This window comes from Leptonotus elevatus, chromosome 14 (genome assembly GCF_054856555.1).
Source record: "Leptonotus elevatus isolate MCC_2025b chromosome 14, RoL_Lele_1.0, whole genome shotgun sequence".
In the NCBI taxonomy this organism is placed as follows: Eukaryota; Metazoa; Chordata; class Actinopteri; order Syngnathiformes; family Syngnathidae; genus Leptonotus; species Leptonotus elevatus.
In genome coordinates, this window is record NC_141252.1 from 6,124,043 (window position 1) to 6,145,847 (window position 21,805).

The window sequence follows — 21,805 nt, forward strand, 5'->3', positions numbered from 1 at the left end:
AAAACCTTAAAGGGTTAACCCGTTACACCAAGACGACAGGCTGAAGAATTGATGTAATTTTCTAATCCTTTTAAACTCTGACATGTACTCTGTCATTCCTTTATATTTGTGTGATTACACCATCAAGCACACTTACTCATTGTGCCGGTGTCGTAAAATACTTGGTGAATAATTAATCAAAGGGGGCCTTAATGTATACCAGAGGTTTTAATGCCAGCATTACGGCTTTACTAAAACTTCTCCCAGTGTACCGTGTGGTCAGAAAGGACTGGTGCTTTTACTCCCATTCATATTTTACATATCTCTGGCGCTGGGCCGAATATATAGTGGTTAGATAAATGCAACAAATATTGTAAATGCTCAGTGGGCTGGATTCAAAAACAGAGCAGGCCCTATGCGGCCTTGGGCTGTAGTTTGCTGACCCCAGTACTAGCACCACACAAAGTGCTTGGCAGTCCAGAATAGTGATGAAAGAGCTAATCGGTGGGTGAACTGTGGGAAAAGCCTGAAAGGCCGAGGATGTCTCACGGAGATACACATATGTGAGTATCAGGTGGCTCTATCTCTGTTTTGGCTGAGACTTGTTATGCATGTGGACAGCTGGGCAAGTGTATATATGTACGTGTGTGTATTGGCTTTCATTGAGTTATAAGGTAGTCTAGGAAGTTTGTTTGCATAAACGGCATCTCCCACTGGTATCTGTGGCATGTCTCGTCCATCCTCACCTGCTGAAGTCCTTTTCGGTCTCCAGCTCCTCTTCTCCGTGGCCCAGACGCAGGAGGTGGCGCTCGTCAATGTCCAGGGCCATGATCTTTTCAAACAGCTGGTTCAGAGCCTGGTGGACGAGAGATGGCAGGGAAGGATATGAGACGCAGCCCATAAAGACACCAACCTTTACTTGACAGGTGGTGTACATGACAGTGGGCTAACCTGGTTGGAGTGTGTGACTATGAGTGTTCTCTGATCGGGAAAGTTGTGGTAGATGTTGGATATGATCTGGACGGCGACGTCGGTCTTGCCCGTACCCGGCGGTCCGACAACCTGGATGCAAAAAAAATAAAATAAAGTATTTTAAGTATTAAAGTATTTAAATTAAACGGTTACTAGAAGAAATGCAAAGCGAAAGAAATACATGATAAATAACCACATTATGGATAATGAACAGACAATACAATAAAAATACAGCACAAAAAAATACACAATAAAACATTTACTATTACTGAATAAGAGAAATTGAATGCAATGAATTTGTTAAAAATCTAATAAATCTGTTAACCAATCATATGAAGATAAATCTTGTAAAATGAGTTTGAAATTATACTTAACTGTTTAAAGGCATCATAGCTTGTGGTAGATTTAAGTACAAATAGCGGAAACATTGCCTTTACAGTTAATAATGGTTTTATGATGGCGACAATTTGACCCAGAAGTGAATGAAGTTCTTTTTTTCATGTTTTCAAATTGAAACAAAGAATCCTACAACAGATTGTGTTTGACCTGAGAGGTTCCACTGAGCCTGTTTGAAGTAAAGGAAGCCTCTGTATCCTTGAGGCCTCCCATCAGCATAAAATAAGCCTCGTTTCAGCAGGGGTGCGGCTGTAACAAAAAAATCTCCTCGTCTAAGCATCTCCGGTGAGTCATTTCTGCTAGAAAATAATGAGCGCAATTTAGCATTCCCAAATAAATCAGCGTATAATCAGCCGACATGAAAGATGCGGCAGGCGAACAGGGAGACGGCCGTGGTGTGTTTACTGTTACTTCTAATGACCACCACAACTGCCACAAAGGAAGAGGTGTTCGGGTGTTTCACGACTTTTATCCTTAAATTAACCACAACCTTTTGTCAAGGACCAATCACAACACTGTTATTTATTGCTATAATGGTACGTGTGAAGTTGCAATCGCTCATAGAAACACAAGTAGCGGGCTGGAATGGTGTGGCCAAGGCAAGTTGAGTGGCAAATTTACTATTATAGATGTGCAAATCCGATAGAATGTCCACTTCAAAGGCTGAGGTTAGGAAAAAAATCTTCACCTTCCACGACACTCTCCGCACATTCACTATTGCAACTGGCATTTAAACAAGCCAATATCAAGCTACTCACCATGGTGAGCCCTGGCTGCATGCTGGCTCGGATGGCTTCGATCTGAGTAGGCGTGAAGTGAATGGTGTTCCTGGAATGATGTTATTAAGGCAGGTAATTAGTCAGTCCGGATAAACTGATTTGAGGTTGAAATTGGACAGAGCAATTCTGAAACATTGAGGCCACGATGGAGAAAGAAGAATATGGACGTAGAATGTAAAAGACAGCTAGATGATGAAATAAAACGACTTCTGAGAATCCAAGGTTAGAAATGACAAAAACAAACATGCTAATGTTAGCGTAGCAATGAATACAGAGGCTATATCATATGACTGATTCATCTTTGCATCACTGAAATATTTAGGATACAGGGTTAAAAATAACTGGAATAAGCATACATGCTAACATTAGCATAAAAAAGACAATAACGAAGTATCTGGACAGTCCCCATTTTGTTACTTTAGCCCCTCGTTCTGATGGACGGTTGAATGTGGTATGGTTTTTGCATTTTAAAATTAAATTGCTCGAATGTGATGAGTAGAGCCGAGTAGATGCAGGGCAGTGTAAAAGTGGTTTTAAGAGTGGATTGCTCACCTCTTGGGCTGGTTATAAGGGTAGGGCCCACGGTTGGGGGTGACATAGGGTTCAACAATCAAGCGTTTGTCATCCTCTTCCCCCATGACTTTATCATTTGCCTTCCTCTTCTTCCCTTTGTCAGTTTGGCTTGAGACTGGAAACTTTATTCTTGTAACACAGAGATCAAAGGACAGATAAGGTACCTGGTTGTTTTTTCAAATGTATTTTTTTTAAAATAAAAACAAACATTTGGCAATCACCTGAAAGGTGGGACCTGCAGTTCAGGGTTCTCCTCGGCGACAATAACGGATGAACCGGGGAAGCAGGAGCGCAAGTGATCCAAGGACAGAAAAGTGTCGTTGAAGTCCAACGTGGAGATCTGATTGGGCATCTTGGAGTAGTGGGCGCTTCCCGGGTCGCCGTAGCCGAGGATGATGTCATGGAGCCAGTCAGGGACGACGCACTCGGTGTTCATTAGGTTTCTGATGGTCTCCAGAACGGCCTAATGTGACAGGCATCCGGTAGAAAGACAGGTAATTGAGGGGGTTTAGTGTTTTCAGAACAACATCTCACAGGAGGCTTTGATGGGACGGCGTGAAACTTGTACATCTGTCAATTTGGTTTTAATGAGCTTCACCAGTGCGTCAATCAGTAGGAAGGAAACATGTTTGCTTTTATCTGTGATGAACATCAAAGATGCAGAAGAATGTTCCGTGAATACCCATCAGCTCCTAACGCCTTGCGAAAAACATCTGTCGTTCTTTTGGTGTGGGTAGGAAAAGACAGATTTATGTGCACTGCGTTGGAAAATGGCAGATTTGACAAAGCCCCAGCTGAGTAGCTTTCAAACAAAAACACGAGGTGGGGTTTGACGCACAAGTTGTTGTGGGGTTTAACTTAACTTGACCTACATAAAAACATTGGGACTTTGCCTCCTCTTAACCTTAATAAGCTTTTCTCTTTGAAGGCAGTGTCCCTATGCTAAGCTTCCACTGAGAAGGGCCTTGGATGGGCTGTAATCTCAGATGTGCCCTGGCCCCAACCTTACAGCCCCCAACACCCAAGTGAATGTAATAAGTGCCATAGAGAAGGAAAGGCACAGGGATAGTTGATACGGTGCAAACCTTAAAGTTATTCTCCTTGGGCTTGCGTCTCATGATGATATTGAACGTCTCATACGGGTCCTCAGTGCCCGCCTGAATGCTGCTAGTCATGTCCTGCTGATATTGGTTGGGGTCCAGCCAGACGCGGTATGTTCTCGAGTCGCCCCGTAGCTTGGGCTTCGGTTCAGGACCTGTATAGGAGCAATTTGACAATGAAGATATAAAGCAACAAAAAATATAGCAGAGGAAAAAGAGGGTGGCAGTGTTGTCCAGTAAATTCGTTTCAGACATAGTAAAGCTAAGTGCAGTTATGAAAGCAGGGGCTTTACTTTAGCCAGCTGCATAAGGTAAAAAAGAAGAAGAAAAAAAGATGGATTTAAGAACAGCATCAATTTGCCAGACAATCAATTTAAAATCACTGTCTAATTTAAAACCCAAAATGTTAACTTCCACTGGGATCAAACACCATAACGTCTGTTTTCTTTTCATTGAAATTCATCAAGTTCAACGCCATCCAGGCTTTGATTTCCACCAGACAGGACAAAGGTGGCCTTAAGGAGAATGTGTCCTTGAGTGAGACAGATCCGACTGTCATGTCATCCGTCTATCAGTAAAAGGAAATACCATGCTTTTTTAAGAGCAGCAAACACTATGAAAACAGCAGGGGCCCCAAAATTGAGCCCTTGTGGAACACCAGACGACAGAGGGGCAGAGTAGGACTCAGAGCAACGCAGGCAAACACATTAAGTCCTGCCAAAAAGTAGGATCGAAACCACTGTAGAGCACTATCAGGTGTTGAAAACTAGCCAAACAGAATGTTGTGGTCTACCGTATCAAACGTTGCAGTCAGATCCAACAGAACAAGACACACAGAAAACGGACCACTGCAGCAAATTACAGACTGTAGAGCACAATACTACAGCATCCAAAGCTAAGGCAAAGTCATTAGCATGTATCCTCAGACGTCACTTAAATAGTATCGGGTTATTACACTAGCTACTAGCTAGCTAATCATGCTGCAGTATCCAGTGCTAAGGCAGACAAACATTCATTTGTATTTATTTTTTTACGAATATTTATGGTGCAGTGGAAAAGGCACATAATCCTTTCATTTCTAAGATGGCTGCAGTACAAAACAACTCTCCCTGGCCTGATCTTCCTGCAGTGTGTTGCCTTTTTTTAGGATGAGGAATGTGGATGCGGGGCTTGACAGGCGGCCACGCAGAAAGGCTGCGAGGTATATGGAGGGCAGCTCACTGACGGATGTCTGCAGAGATTCATGTGTGGCGCATTGGGACAAGCGGGGGGGCTAGAGGAGAGTGACACTCGATCCGGTTGACCTCCTGTTGTGTGTGTTTGCATGTCTGTGTCTGCGTGTGTTTGGCTATGCTGGATTGTCAAATCCTCCTGGCTAAAAAATAATTAAATAAATAAAACATAAAGCATGGCGATAGCTTAGGAGTGTAAGTGACACCCTTGCCGTGGAGGATAACACTTTGGGCAGCTGGGCCAGGATGTGAGCGAGAGCCCTGGCTGATTGTATTTAAACTATCTCTGCAGCATTAAATCAACACGACTGCGGGCTACTTCCTCGGCGGGTATGACGCAATCTCATAAATCCTGAAACATAATGTACAAGGAAGGCATTCACAAAGACATTTATGCTCGGCTTTGATTAGCGCAATCAGCCAGGTATTGACCTAACAATTTATTATTATGGGTGTCTCGAATAACATCAAGTCATGGAGTGCCTGATGGATAGCAGTATGTTAAAAATATATTGGTAAGGAATAAGATTAACATGTTAAGGATGACCTACTCCTTGAGATTTTAAAAGTTCAGTGCCTGAACCAGTTACACTTGGTTTAGAACCACAAAAAAAGTTTCAAGAACCGGATAGGACACAGTAAGCCTGCCATTTTGGTTTGAACTTGAAGCAGGCATTTCGGGTCAATTTGGCCATTTTCAGGTGTTCTTCAAAGGGACCACTAGAGATTTTGAAAATAAAGACACTTAGCAAGCTCGAATTTGGGAGACATATCGGTAATGATGTTGGTTTGAAGTGACCATTTTAAAGTAACTTTGGTCATGTCTTTCATGATCTATTGAAATATATTGAAAATTGTGTTTCCACGGCCAGTTTCCCTTAGCAAGATAAGACAAAGTCTGTTGTTTGTGTTTGATGCTGGGTGAGACATAGATCTGACTGTCATGTCATTAATAGTCTCTTCCAGGATCCTTCAAAGGCAGACTACTCCTACATATCTTGAAATTCATCCCCTGAAACAAGTGTCACTTAGTTTGATAGGCAAAGGGACCTACAAACAAATCCCCAAAATCCATGCCTGAAAGCACACGTTTTTGTCTAAGAGATTCAATCTAAATTGTACTATTTGAAGATGTAGGCAAATGGTGAGAATGAGATATGAGAAATGAGATACATTATCCCGTAAAGCATATTTTTCACAAATGTTTTGAGCAAAATACCGGTCTAACTGAAACCCCACACAATTTTTCTCCAAGCACGCTGTGATCTACGTGACGTGCTCACCGCCCAGCTAGCCAGGCTATCACTTAATCACCTCGGGGGGAACTGAAAGGTTGGGCATGTTCCTCCAGCAGGACGACTATTCAGAAAAAAGCTCTGCCCACTGCATATTTAATGCAAACAGAGGAGAGGAGGGCGAGGGCATACCAGGCATACGTGCGCTGACAAACGGGAAGTGCAAAATGAACATAGATGGCTGCCGGCGATGTTTGGTGCGAGCGAGGAACAGCATTCGCTGGAGGGGAAAGTGATAAATATCATATCATCATGTTACTGTTGCATATTTTACTTTCTAGGGAAAATACACAAACAGTTAAAGATTTCCTCTGGTGGAGTCATATATAAATCAAAAGGGCCGAAATGGGGCAAGGGCAAGGCATCTATTAGAGGGATGGCCATTATTTGAGGAAATACTGCATGGACCTGCACAAAATTATGTCGGTAACTGGACTCTTTTTAGACATCCCAACTTTTAAGACATTCACGATGGTTCCACACCTTCATTAATCTGAGACACTGCTTCAGTGCTGATGTTTTGGTTAGCAACAGAGTGCAAATGGCCTCAATTTGTTAACGTCCATGAATGTTTGCATCTATGATCTGACATGAACAGTTACGTTTATTTTCTGAAGTGAAAAGTGAGGCATCTAACTAAGGGAAGCATTCTTTTTTCTTAAGCACACGACTAATTGGAGCATGGCATCTATTTGCTATGTGGAATATCAAAAATAGAGAATGGGGTAAAAACTAACCCTAGCTAGCTAGCTCCTGCTGTGTTGTTGTGTTTTTTTTTCTTGTTCGCCTCCGTATGAACCTCCTGTCCTGTCTGTCACGCTGCCTCAGGAGATGAAGCTGCAACCGGCGCGTCGTGTTGTTTGTTGGGTTGTCATGACTCCAAGAGTGACTGACGCCCTGTCACCGTTCCAGCGGCTGGTATCTCAAAGCGGAGGGGAAGCAGACAGCCGCTCGCGTGAAGTCAGCGGAGATGACAGCATGCCCGCGAGCGCTGTTCCCCCTTTAGTTGCGGCCCAACTCGGAAGAAGAACTTGGCTCAGCTCGAATGTGTCCCAGAGTGAGTTTAATCAGACACTCCTCTGGCTTTTTGATTGGCCACTACTAAAGTCACCCCTCAGGTTGTGCTATTCACAACGCGGGCAAAATTTGGAGTAAATAAGCCTCCGTAGCCAGTGAGACCTCAGCAAATCTCACGAGACTGCGGCATATCCAGTGAGACACCAGATCAATGAGGAAGGGATTAAATTCCCAAGTGAAAATATGAAACCCAATTCCATTGAAGTTGGGGCGTTACGTAAAACTTAAATAAAAACAGAATGCAATGATTTGCAAATCTTTTCCAACATATATTAAATTGAAGGCAGTAGAAAGTCAAGGACGAAAACCACCTTTGAATGCCCATGACCTTCGATCCCTCAGGCAGCACTACATTTTACAAATACAAGCAAAAGCAAAAAAGCAATGCCATATACTAACAACATCTAGTAATGCCGCTGGCTTCTCTCATCTGAGATGGACTGAATGACGCAAAATAACAAAGTGTGACATGGTCTGATGAGTCCACATTTCAAATGGTTATTGCAAGTTATCACTTATCACTGCAAAGAAAAAGGCAGCATCTGTGATATATAGATGACTATATATCACATCTGTGAAGGCACCATTAATGCTCAAAGGTATAGGAGCAACATTAGAAGCCAATGTCTTTTTCAGAGACATCTCTGCCAGCAGTTCAAACCTGTCTCCCACTTAAAATGTGTGACACATTAAGAAGCACAAAATACAACAATGGAGACCCCCCGACCCTTAAGTAAATCAAGTTGTACATCAAGCAAGAACGGAAAATACTTCAGCCTGCAAAGCTTCAACAATTATTGCTCAGTTCTCAAAACGCTTATTAAGTGTTAAAAAAAAAGAGATGAAAAACAGCGGTAAACATGGCTGCTCCAGTTTTCTTGTAACGCGTTGTAAACTTGCAACCACCAAATTCAAAATGAGTGAATATTTGCAAACAACAATAATGTTGCGTAGTTTGAATTTGATGGGTTACTTTCCATCCATCCATTTTCTTTCAAGTAGCAAAAAGCCTCCAATGGAAAATGAACAGACATTGATTCTCACGAGTGAATGTTGGCATGGTTCTGCAGGGCTAGCACATTCTTCAAGGTTTGCACATACACACCCAACCTATGCGGCTAAATTAAATGAATCGAATAAAGTGGAGAGGGTGCGCGGGGGCAGGGCCCGCAAGCTCACGGGCGTTGTCTCCGTCGACCTCAGGTTAATGTGATGTTAATGCGAACAGGTCAGGTCTTACAGTGGCCGTCACCATGACAACGCCACTTGTGACCCTCTCCCAAGGATCAGCTGCTAGGGATGATTGCTTTGATGGGAAGGATGGATATTATGTGACATTCTCTGTATTAGTGTGTGTACGGCTGTACGGTTATGAGCCGTACCTTCCTCGATGACACGCCCTCGGTCATCCAGCATGCCCTGCACCTCACAGCCCCGCACATATACGAGGCCCGTCTGCTCCACAAAGGCTTGGCGCCGGTCGAAGCGCGTGCCGTAGGGCATGTTGGGCCGCACCGTGATCAGAAAGCAAACGTCGTGCTTACGCAGCCCTGTGGAGGGTAGAGAGAGAACGCGTTTGAGAGTTAGGTAAGATAGAAAGGTGGACGGGGACAGATCAGTGGCCTGGTGGGCGTAGGCGTCAGGCAACGAGGGAGAAACTGCCCCGTCAGCGTACGCCTGATCTTTAAAACATGAAGTCCTAATTATAGAAGCGGGGCAGGATAGGAAGTGATACTTTAGTCTGCGTTTAAATGTGAGGAAATAGATTATTAAAGAATCTCATTTAAAAAGGTCTCCATGCAAAGAGTAGGAATAATAAGTATCTGCAATGGCAATAAAAAAGTATGTGGAAGTTTGATGTCTGCACTTAAGCCATCACTTTCTGCAAATTTGTAGGAACCCTATTTGTCAAAATGGACACCACAAAACTCACCATGAAGTAAAAATGACAGTGATTTTTTAAAAATTATATTACATTAGAAACAACACTACTACTGTTCTGACAAAGTCGCCTTTCTCATTAAAGCAACACTAAGGAACTATCAGTTTACGTTGATTATGGCGGCGCCATATGGACAAAAGTGGTATTGTTATGCCTGAAGGAGGACCACATTTCCCATGAAGACGAGCGGGAAATGGGGAAGTGACGTACGCCATAAAGAAGTCGGCACATTTGTATTTTTTTTGTGTGGCAGTGTTCCTACCATCCTCCTCAAAGTTGCTTGGTGCCAGTAAAAATGATACAGACCCCCTCAGGCCATGGCAAACGTACCATTCAACTGGTTTTAAGTCGATGTTTCATCAGTAGAGGTATGAAAACATTTTAGTAAGATGAAAAGTTCCTTAGTGCTACTTTAAGCTAAGAGGATAAATATAATGTTGTGTGGTGCTCAAATGAGCCAGGTTGTAAACAATTCCGCTCAATTTCAACTGAAGCCGTTCGTTACCTTCCCACTCATTCTTGATGTGATCCTGCACGTTGAGGTGGACGGTGACATCGGCCCGCACTCGCGCAGGCCAGCTCTCACCAATGTTGGGTTTGGCCACCTCCACGATGGTGAAGGCTGTGATGGTCTGGGCCATCCTGGCCCATCCGCCGAACACCACGCTGCCGTACTCGGACTGCCTGCGAGTGCGCGTGTGTGTGCGCAAGGACAGATGGAAAGGAGGGAGATAGTGAGAGGTGTGACAAGTGCCGCGGGCCGCTGTCAAGCTTGAAATGAGTTGGATTTGGGGCAGCGACAGACAGCGCCGCCGCTGAGTTGTTTACTTTCCGCTGGAACAACAAGTAAAAAGTTGCGACACCGCTTGACATAATGGGAGCACTTATTATGTTAAGCAATGGGTTTCCAAATGCGCCATAGCGACTGTCAGAGTCTTTGAATTAAATATAATCAATGTGCCGTGCCGTCGCACCATGAGAGGGATCTTCATTCGTAAAATGTAAAATGGATTTAAGTGCACTCTTGCTCAGTTACAAATGGCTGCAACAATACTATAGTCAACCCCCGCGTATTCACATTATGTGAAGGTGGTTTGTTGCTGAAAATTGAAGTACTGATTATAGTAATTTATGCTACATGAGTTCATAATTATGTACATGCTAGATACACGACGTTGACGCTTTACTGATTATTATATGCCTGTTACAGGCCATACTAAATTAATCAATCAAATCTTTTGCGTTTTGCGTCAGGGCTTAGTGCCTATGCCACAGGAAATGGAGGCCGTTTCACTGCAAATGTCAGATCGTGGAAGGCCTACCAGGGTTTCATGCGCCACACCACGTCTTCTATGTCCTGTCTGATCTCATAAGTAGATTCAAGGCGGAACAGGTTGAAATTCCTCAGCAGGTAGTCATGAAGTGTCAAAAACTGGAGGTTGAGTTTGGGGAGTGCGAGGCAGCCTGAAAACGACAAGGCATGGGCGTACAAAAGCAAGATTTCATATGAGTAGGGAGAGAGAACAGCAGTGAGTCAACAAAGACGAAAAACAGTCAGCCTGCAGGCCTCACGTTTATTTATTTGCATACCTTCGCCAGAAAAGTACTCTGTCGGGACGATGTTCTCATCCCAGATAATCTTCTCGGTCGGATAAAGGGGCATCTGGTTCAGTTGCTCAATCTGAGAGATTCTGCGTTCATGACGGGACACCTAAAAACAAGTTTAAAACGTTAAAACATTAGCAGTTTTAGAAGATTATGACTTGATTATGCTTACAAGGTGTTGTCTGTGACGCACTTCCCTCAAAATAAGTTTCAAGAATAACAGAATACGCTTCACCCGATACGGCAAGTGGTAGGTGTGTGTGTATATGTGTCGAGGATGAACTTGCCAGGAGCTCAAGGAGAACTTTTTTGTCATGGGTGGTGTTTTGGTCCTTGGGCAGTTCAGGCAACAGACACAAGTAAGATGACACCCGGTGGAGCATATTGGGGCTGCGGAGGAAAAAATAGAGGTGGGAGTCAATAAAATAAAATAAAACATTTAAATAACAATTTACTACATTGCAATCGACTACAAAGAATTTCCATAAGTATTATTTAGAAATTCAACATCAGATTACGTTTTACATTTCACAGATTTCTAACTTTAAGTACAGGTTCAGTCCACTAGCGCCATGACTGCCCGACATGCGAGGGCTTCTCCAGTGGTGATACTGCAGTACGCGTGAAATCCAGTGGCCTTATGAAATTCCTTGCTCTTGTTAGCACTGCGACACAAAGCTTCTCCTCCGTTTGCTTTGACACTTGCTTCTACTGCCATGTCAGCATGTGTGCATTAAACAGGCCGGGCCGCACTGATGCGACAGGATTATGAAAATCAAAGTCTCTACAAGCGGAGGCGTGGCTTTATCAGGTTGACATGCAGTGACACGGACAGGGTCTGCACCACAAAAAAGGGGGCTCGGGGAGAGAGACGGGGGATTGGCAAACAAGCGTGACAGGCTTTGGACAGCCACACGTGGCCATTGTATCCGTGTACATACTGGTGACAACAGCAACTGGATGACAATAGTGCCGGCGTTGCACTTTGCTGGCCAGTGGATGACCTGACACAGGCCGTGTGGGCATCCCCTCAGTAAGAAGACTCAACAGCTCGCTGGCAGCGTTGGCGATGACTGGACCAGGTCATGATTGACAGCTGAGCCATTGGCATGTACTGGAAGTGGTGTGCTGCAAGTTTATGTTACAGCCTGCAGGCTTGTTTTGACCCGATTGATGTGGGGTAATCCAGTGACTTTAGAAAAGTAATGCTGCTGTTTTTGGTGTTGTTTTTTTTAAACTGCTAGGCACTACTGGGCCCTGTTGCCTGGTCGACACAATTTCCCACTATACTGACTAAAATAAATCCTGTAATTAAACACTTTGACAATTAGACACTATGCAAATAAATAAAATATACACGTATATGGAACATAAAGCCGAACCAAGCGATCAAAATGAAGCACTCCACCCCCAAATTGCGATTTGAAAACTGCATTCTATTAAATTGTTTTGTCTTAATTGTTGAGCCCTAGTTTCAAGAATTTATTTCTCAAGAAGGGCCCTCGTAGCCAGGTGGAGACTTAAGTACAATACAGCAGCTACATTTGCCTCAGTTTGAGGTGGTTGAGAAAACTGTGCAACAGGCTCGTGCACAAAATTTAAACTCAAGTCAAGGTACCACTTCATTAGCAGATTCATTATTATTGTTTTTTAATGCATTCATCTTTTCAGCGGTTCACTTCACACACATGGAAGCAATGACCTGCGATTCAACTGGAAATACCTTTAAAAACATCAATGTAGCAAGATATTAAAAGAGTGCAAGCCCAAAAAGAAGAAGCTAAAAGCTTAACACAAAATACATACAGTAACAATCTTTCATTGCTTTCCACAAAGTGCTGCCTTTGATCATGTATTAAATTCATTTGCTGGCCTAAAATGACACTCGCTGGCGCTTTATGCAAGTGTCAGAAGCTTCTATTTATAGGCAAAGCTGAGCAATAATACTCGGTTTGTGTGTTTTGGGGAATTAGTGGATACATTCGGAGCGACGGGTGACTGGGAGCTTAGTGAGAGTGTTGCGCGGCAGGAATAAAGTGGCATTAGCATGAGTTGCTTGGATGGAAAGGAAAAATTGCCTCGTTAAATCTGATAATGGCTTATTTCAGAGGGTGGTGGTGGGGGGTGGGAATTACCCAGGGTGACAGTTCTGGATCGGGGAACAAAGGCGTTCCGGCTTCCGCCAAAAGCTGGAGGCTGGGGGGATCTTGCCGGAATACGTGAAATGATTCAGCAGGAGTATTAACCTGATTCAGCAGCACTCTGTGCTCATCATAACTCTCAAAAGAGACACAGTGTGAGGTCCACTTCTAATCTACTACAGTAGAGGATGATGGATGGTGACCCGGGCATGTTAAAGAATAATTTTCTGTTGTGTCAAGCCAAAGGTTTGCTAGACATTTTCCTTCCTTCCTTCCATCCATCCATCCATCCATCCATTAGGGCTGCACGATATTGGAGAAAACTGCCATTGCGATTTTTTTGGGGTGTGTGCGATATGTTGCAATATATATTGCACGTGTTGCGGCAACAACGGCGAGGCATTGTCGGCAGAGGATGTTTTTTTGTTCTGTATATTCTTTTTTTGTTGTTGCCGAAATACTTATATATTTCGCATGTTGACTTTCTTTTGGGGACAAAATCCACTGTCGCTTTTATCGCCGTCTCGTCCTGCATGTCGCCCTTATAGTGTTTTCAGAGCATTATCTGAAAGAGTGGAGGGGCCGCCGGTGACTGATTAGCAGGAGGGAGGGGGAGAGTGAGACGGGCTGTGCAGAGCATGGAGTAGCTTGCTACTTTTATGAAGCAAAACAAACATTTGCTTGTTCAAAAAAAAAGAAAAAAAAAGATAAAAACATTGCATTTCCTGCAATGTGACTATTGCGAATGCACACTTTGCAACGGCGATGTTTAAACGATGTATTGTGCAGGCCTACTATCTATCCATCCATCCATCCATCCATCCATCCATGGAGAATATGGAGTACAATAATGCAGCACGCTTAGCTAACACGTAGCTAGCATTAGAATGTGTGCTCATTCTTGTTATTTGTAGAGGTGTACAAGTTTACTTAGAATAACAGCCTTTTATTGGCTTTTCTAGAATAATAAAAAGAGCCATTAGTGTCCCTGACAAAATATGCTGCACATTAATTGGCTGAGCATATCCATTCTTGTAAAACCCATATTAAACACGAATTATAAACCCTTTCGACCGCCACCAAACAATTTGTCCGGCTTTAAAATTTTGAGTGAGCCAATCATATTGAGCTAATTAAACAATACTAGGATCAATTATGCACGCTAAACAGCTTAATAAAAATCAGTCCGGGCCTCGTTTAGCATACTAAACTTTCCGAGGCCCTCATAAATCTGAATATAATATTCATTTTCACCTGAAACAGGAGAAAAGACCGCACAATGGAGTGTTTTAATAAAGCCGGTGTGCTTTTTGGCTCTCTGGCAAGCTAATACGATGTGACAAACACAGCTGTTCAAAGAGTTTATTCTCAAGCCGCTGCAAATCGATTAAATTAATGAGGCGTGCCTCTCGCTCGCTTGCTGCTACCAGCTGCTTGTTGGGGTGCAGCACTGGCTGCCATTTAGCAGCGGCGCTCAGGCGGCAATGCTGAAGCCGTTCATCACAGACTTAACACGGGGGCCGAGAAACGTGGACGTCCGTGTGTCAGGCGAGGTCAAAATAGCATCATTTACCTGAGAGAGTCAAAATGTTTGGTCAGGGATTCCCGCGTGTCCACTGCAGCTACGTTGGACAAAGCAAAGTCGTGCAGCTCTGGGAAATGAGCAAAGGCTGCTCTCTGCAAAAAAAGAAAGGGGACATTTATGTGCATGTAAATATGCGAGGAATTGTTAAGTATGGTGTAGTGGTAGATGTAGCAGTAGTACTGCAAAAACCCACACTGCTTTGAACGTGTCGCATTGGATGACATAATTACTCAGCATCAGAGAGTAATTTCATTCAAGAGGAACTTGAGGGCACCAGGAAAACAGAGTGCTACAACCAACAAGTGGAGACTGTGGAGTACAACACTACAGACTGTATTTATCAAATGTGTCTTTTTAGCTTTGTATCCTTAAATGTGGTAATTGCAATGACATATCTGCTCAACCAAAGAACATCCAAGATTCTCATCATCCATTTGTGGCATCCAGTTAGTTTCAATAACAAGCATCATCTCGTTAGCATCAGTCGGCCAGTGTCACCGAGTTAGCATCAATGATTAAATCATGTAGTATTAATCAATGTTTAACAGCATCTAGTTAGCCTCAGTGCAATGAGGCTACTGCAATAATTAGAATCATACGGGTAGCATCAAAGGTTAACATAATACAGTCATCTGCTGGTTAGTATCACCTAAGTTAACATCAGTGATTTACATCATCTAGTTAGCATGAGCCAGTTGGTGACATCTGGTTAACATCATTTATTAGCAGCACATCATCCAGTAAGCATCAATTGGGTAGTGTCATCCGTTTACTAATAGCTGGTTAATGTCAAAGGGTTAGCATCAACAATTAGCATCATCTGGTTAGCATCAGCCAGTTGCTTTTGGTGGTTACCTGCAGCGATGTGATTCTGTCATAGTGCAGTGTCGTCATCTCCTTCTCCGTCAGGGCGTTTCCCGTCTGGTCGTTAATCTCGAAGCCCGTGTAAAACTTAAGCATGTCGAGCAACTGTGAAGGAGTGATAAGTGCATTAGTCACGTCTTACTGTTTATTGCATTTCAGGCAGAATGTGCATTGATTGTGTTGTTAGGGTGCTGGCCTTGTACCTGACAGAAGAGGTGGCCCTCCTTCTCTCGTTGGGTGAGGCTGGAAAGGTGGCAACTGACTACCAAGTGGGAGTCATCTAGCACCGTGCTGAACCAACGCCTGGTTGGTAGCAGAGCCTAAAAATAGAAGACATTATGATCATAAAATAATTGCTTTTAAAGCTAAATGGTAATGTACATTCGCCTGACATTTCATTCAGTAGACCTGTACACATTTGACATAAATCACTTCATAAAACAAAAAGAAAAGTCACCTCTGCATGGCCATAATGCAAGTGTGTTCAAAGGAGGACTGTTCTTAAAATATTGACAATTTAGCCCCTGAAGCGCGACATGCAGGCTGATCAAAAGTCACAAAAGGTAATTCCTGAAAAGGCAGCGGAAGTTTGCCTTTTTGCTTCCAAGCGGCTATTTTGGCAACATTAAACTTGGGAGATACCTCATATCATGAGTTGCCCCATAAAAAAATAAAAAAATAAAAAATCTCAAGAAGCACTCAATAGTCTGCCATTTTGCTTCCGAGAGTCCACTTTAGGCTGATTTTGGTCAAATTGAAACGGCCATTTTAGATGAATTCTACTACTCAGAATTTCACCCCAAATAAGTGTTGATCAGAGTGATGTCATTGAGAAGCTTTTTTTTTAACTATGCCATCTAATGTGGGCGGAGTATGGCGTCAAAGTTTGATGATGGTTTTGAGGATTTGTCATGGAAAAGGTGTGTGCGATGGCCTGTTTGATGCTGCTTGCAGCTTTAATTATTATTGTGGTGGCGCTAATATCAAACTATTATTATATATTGTGTCAATGAAAAGAAAACAGATTGATAACACAGAGGGGGCCCTCAGTTTTATTTTGCCAAAGTAACACGGATATTTACGTAAATCAGAACTTGCTGTATAGTCCATCACTAGCCTATGCTGAGGCATTGATTTAATCCAAACTACATTAAATATTTGTATAAAAAACAAGGCCATAAACATAAAACAATTACAGTAAATGAAATTCTGTAAGTGCTGAGTGTGCCACATGACAATGTATTCACACACCATTCATATCCTCGAAACCTCACATAGCTGGACCACTGTGAACCGAGGACCGCCTGTAATGGACGCAATGAGATTCTCCAGGCGTTATCTGTCTCAATAATGCAAATGCATTATGAAGAGAAACCTCATAGGTGTCCCACGAGCTCGACAATAGACTCAGCAGAATCTGGACTGTGATCTCGCGTGGTCCATCTTTTCTTGACGGAATACTGGCAGCGACACAGCGTTAGTGCAGAAGGGAGGACTTGACGTAAGGACTTGATTTAGTTGCTGGTGGCAGTATTGTAACAGAGAAGGGGGCGGAGGAGGGTGAAAGCTGTCAAAATAAGATAGCAGAGTTGCTTTGTTGACAAATGGACAGCCTGGTGTCACTGGTGTACGCCAAAACAAAAAGGCCCCATTGAATATGATACTGAATATTCCAAAATGAACTGACACAATCTCTTGTGCAGGTGCAGCAAATGATACCTCTTCTCTTAAATCCACAAGCGATATAATATTTAATCTACAAAGGCGGAATAAAATGGCAAGAAAGAAGCGGGATCTTCTTCCCACCCCCTCTGCCTTCATTTCAACAGAGGAGAGAAGTATAGATTTCAGGCAATGGAGGCTTTGTAAAAGGAGAAGGCTTGAAGGACAGGACGCTCGTCTCTAGAGACAGCGGGCGGGCGGGCCAACGGCCGATGCCAGGAACAGCAAGGCCGGCCTGTCAGCAAGATGGAATCTATAGAGCGCTCCCGGTTGTAACGTGAGATGTGCAAACGCAGCAACACCTATGGAACATTGTGCCTCTATCCTTGGTTATGGTTATGACCAGTCTTCTACTGTATCTTCAAGCAGATTTACCTGTTAAACGATTTGAAAAGATGAGCGTTTATCAAAGGAATCTGTCCGCTATATGCTCGGCACTTAAAAACGAGAAAAGACCATCCAGCGTCATGAAGCGCCGTAATGTAGACTCATTCACTTTCAGCAATCTTTGAACATTGGACCGTTTCGAACAGAAATTAGAGCTGTTCACTTTTCAACTGAAATTTGTCAAAAATTGTGAGTAAACCCCTTTTACCGCAGGTGTACGTTCTAGACCAGATATCTCAAACTCAAAATCTGTGGGTGCTGTGGCAGTAGTGTCACATTAAGTATGCCCCCACCCAAAAAAACAACCTAATCCAAACAACTAAACCAATTTCTCAATCTAAATAACTGTTAAGAACATTAAAAGTTCTTCAGAACGTGACAAGAATAGTTACCCGATCCTTGCTCTCATCTCCTTTTGCTTACTCCTAAATAACTTCTCTGATTTCTTGAGCACAGCGCCTTTCTCTGTGCATTCAAGACATGTCGGAGAATTGGCTGTTCTCGTGGCCAAATGTTCTCTTTATGGCACATTTTGAAGAATTCGTGACTGGGACTGGAAATGGCCCCCGGGCCACGAGTTTAAGACCATATAAAGACACATTTAAACTTATTTTCAGTGCCACCCAGCCTAAAGTGGCATTGAAAATAAGTCTGTATTAAATACCCTAGTTGAAAACATGACACCCATAAACCATGTGACGTGGATTTAACCAATGGCAAAGCAGTGCGGTGAGTTCAAGCAGTGTCCACTGTCCAGACTCCATTTTCTCTGACTTTGTGTATATTCCAGCCGCTGGATGCTTTAAGTGGATAGACATTTTCAGCTCATACAGGTCGGCATAAGCAAGTCTGTTTTTTTAAGAATGTGTTTTTATTACGGTAACTATTCAATCTAAATGGCTTAAATAAAGTAAAATGGGCGCAGATGCCGATCGGGGAGTAGGAGGAGATCAAGGCTCAGAGCTAAACCCCTTCCACATCAAATGCAAATACACTTACAGTAAGACAATAAAGTGACTCCTCAATGTGAAAGCAGCTTAAGAGGCAGACTTTGTAGAACAAAACATCCGCTCCAGAAGCAGCAACCCCGAGGTGACGCATATGTATGGGTGCTAACTTTGACAACCTGTGGAACCTCACTCAAACTTCACTCTTCACTGCTGTTTACCTTGTCATTTATTATTTTAATAGACAAAATCAATTAATTCTTTCCTCAATTAAATTAAATGCAGTGGTGGCCTGAGATACGAGCGCTGAATGGTGGAAGGTGACAGGTTGGAGTTTGGCAGATATGATTTGTAAATTTGCTTAAGAAGGCTTCTAGAGAATTCAAACTGTTTATTGCCACTCTGAGTTGACGGCTACTGTCAAACTAAACATAAAACAAAGAGAATGATAAATTGTGTATTTGAAACAACCACATAGCCTCCATAGCAATCAATAAGTACAGGCGCTAACAATTAGCATCTATGTGGTGGTGTTGTTACCCTTTAAGAGGATAACGAATATCCAAACAAACGGTGCAGCAGGTTACACACGCAGACCTTTGTTATCCTCTGCAAAGAATGACTAATATCACTGCTGCACTGAGCTCTGAGAGTGGAGCTGATTCTCCAGTACAGTATATCTGTATGTCTGTCTTAAAAACAACCACGTTCAACATAAAATGACATAATTCCCCTATTTTGGGCCAATCCGAGCTAAACTAAGGATGTTGTGTCTTACCTCCAGGTCGATCATGAGCTCAACGAATCTCTCACAGTAATGCACCTTGTCCATGGTGACGCTTCCTATATGGGGGAAAAAAAAGGCGATGTGGCCATGTAAGTTTAAAAAGAAGGGCACACAGTCAAAGTGAGAGACACAAACAAACACGAGAGGAAGGCACACGCACGCATACGCGCGCGCACACACACACACAGACGCATACGCGCACGCACGCACACACACACACACACGTGTCGACAACACCAGCATGTGCAGCAGGTGCTGGGAGTGATGTGGACCCTGCTGGCTTTGCGACTGTAATCTATTGTGTCAGCTCTGAATTCCTCCTAAACACACAAGTGTTCTGTTTTTAGCGTTCCAGGTGGGTGGTGTAGGTGTGTGTGGGGGGGGTTGCCCTCTGTGTCGGCCCGCATTAAAAGGCGCCGATGGCGTGGCAGTGTGGGCTCACGTTCCTTTTGCACGACCCCGAAAAGGGTGAGACTAGCACATCCGGTAGAAAAGGTGACTCTTTTATTGATATTAGATCTGCGAATAATAATACCATTGTTTACCTGATGTTGGAATTGACTCAAGGACCCCAAGAAACTTTTTAATGAGAGACGAGAGGAAGGTTCGCTCCTTTTTAGCTCTGAAAGAAGATGACAAAAAAGTACAAAGGGGAAGCAAATGAGAGCCAACATTTTTTGTTAGCCTGAGCATAAGAGAATTTGACTAACTGTTCAGCCGCGTCGCCATCCATCTTGTCAAATTTCTTCTTGATGAGATTCCAGAACTTTTGCAGCTTGGGAACTTTATTTAGCTCTTGTTGGAGACGGGACTGAAATGCAACAAAAACAAATTCAGCCAGGATTCATTCGTATCGTGAATAATCGATTAATCGAGTTTTTGTGTGGGTTCAAATAATTTTTCTTTACATTTAGCGGCTTCCATGTAATGCTTGTACCAGTTTTAGCAGAAAGGGGAAGGGGGGGGGGGGGGTGTACAAAAATCAGGCTAGCAAGGAAAGAACAAGCAAACACCACACCATAAGGCCAGAGCCTAGAATAGAACCCCCTGGCCTCAAAATTGTGGGGCAGATGTGCCAACCGCTACATCACTGTCCCGCCTGATATCATTTCATTTTGTTTACTATTGCAAAATATATCCATAGTGTCCACAATCTTACTGGTATTAGGCACATCCACATAGGAAGAGAGATGAGTTGCTGCACCTGCTCCCTGATCAAATCTACCTCCTGGGAGCAAGAGAGAGACAGAAAGAGAGGGAGCGTCAACAATGTATATAAAGCAGCAAAGATTTTTTTTTTTTTTTACTTAAGCGCATTAACAAAATTTCAGCACTAAAATATTCACAGAGTTTTACAGGAGCACATCAATAGCGAGTATGCAACTGTAGCACATTTTCAAATTAGACCTCTGCAGTGCTTCAATGCAGCACTGGACAATACAGTCACCAGAACGATGCGGCCGAGTGCAATACTGCCACCTTGTGGACAAAATAAAGCATTGAGTAGTTGTGTGATATACCGTAAGTGTAAACGGCAGCTTTACATTTCATAGCTAGGAAACCTATTTTCACTCAATACAAGGTACCAGTATTCATTACATTTATATAAAACTATGACTTGATAACAACAAAGCAAATGTTATTAGTAGGTATTATAGCATCCATGGGCTCTTTATATCAGTTCAGTCTTTTTTCTGTTATTTATATATATATATATATTTTTTTTTTTTTTACTGTATTTAAACCTATAAAGAACACATCTTAACTAGGGGTTCCAATAATTATGCAGGGCAGTTTATTTGCTTGAATATTTTGGGACAAATCTCTCCCTGTTAAATCAGAGCTGTCACTAGTTGAACAAAATGATGTACACATAAAAGCAAAGCAAAGCAAAAAAAAAAAAATGTATAAAATAATAGACCTCTTCCGGAAAGACAAAATATTATAGCTTGAGTCACTGTCAATCTTAACGTCGTACGAAACAACGTTCCTATTAAGACAATTATATATCAGGAAATATTGTGATGATGTACCTCCCTGAAAAAAAAAAGGATATGCGACCAAATGCTGTGCTGGCACAAATGCAACCAACTGAAAAAGTTGGTCACATTAATACAACCAGTGTAAAAGTTAGTGTAGAGCCCTAAAGAAAATAATTAGTCAGGTACAAAATAATGAATGAATCAGTCTGATAATTTGGGAGGCACCAGCAACTGCATAAAAGCCTTGTTTTGTTTGACCAGACTCACCCCGAGTGCAAAACAAACACAAAAGATGTAAACTATAAAGTACTGTTTTATGTAACATGGTTTTCACAATTGTATACAAGCGAGAGTAGATGCATTTTTGCGGTTTCGTATTGGTTTTGAATTTTTGAACCTGTTCAATCTATGGACCATATCCTTTTCGAGGTTGTTCTGAA

The 21,805-nt window shown here is 42.7% G+C and overlaps 1 protein-coding gene across 2 annotated transcripts in view; it reads right to left on the reverse strand.

Moving 5' to 3' along the window:
* The window catches only part of aqr (aquarius intron-binding spliceosomal factor), a 45,455-nt gene that overhangs the window by 21,366 nt on the left and 2,284 nt on the right, over positions 1-21,805 (reverse strand). For both annotated transcript variants that reach the window (XM_086095292.1, XM_086095291.1), the window contains exons 8-25: positions 20,543-20,611; positions 20,094-20,194; positions 19,929-20,005; positions 19,375-19,439; positions 15,744-15,860; positions 15,532-15,645; positions 14,665-14,768; positions 11,238-11,340; positions 10,936-11,056; positions 10,668-10,809; positions 9,851-10,029; positions 8,786-8,953; positions 3,785-3,954; positions 2,921-3,162; positions 2,679-2,828; positions 2,106-2,175; positions 931-1,041; positions 726-835 (exon numbers count right to left, since the gene is read on the reverse strand). In XM_086095292.1, the coding sequence (XP_085951418.1) occupies positions 726-835; positions 931-1,041; positions 2,106-2,175; positions 2,679-2,828; positions 2,921-3,162; positions 3,785-3,954; positions 8,786-8,953; positions 9,851-10,029; positions 10,668-10,809; positions 10,936-11,056; positions 11,238-11,340; positions 14,665-14,768; positions 15,532-15,645; positions 15,744-15,860; positions 19,375-19,439; positions 19,929-20,005; positions 20,094-20,194; positions 20,543-20,611 (2,213 nt within the window). The remainder of the gene's footprint in view (positions 1-725; positions 836-930; positions 1,042-2,105; positions 2,176-2,678; positions 2,829-2,920; positions 3,163-3,784; positions 3,955-8,785; positions 8,954-9,850; positions 10,030-10,667; positions 10,810-10,935; positions 11,057-11,237; positions 11,341-14,664; positions 14,769-15,531; positions 15,646-15,743; positions 15,861-19,374; positions 19,440-19,928; positions 20,006-20,093; positions 20,195-20,542; positions 20,612-21,805) is intronic.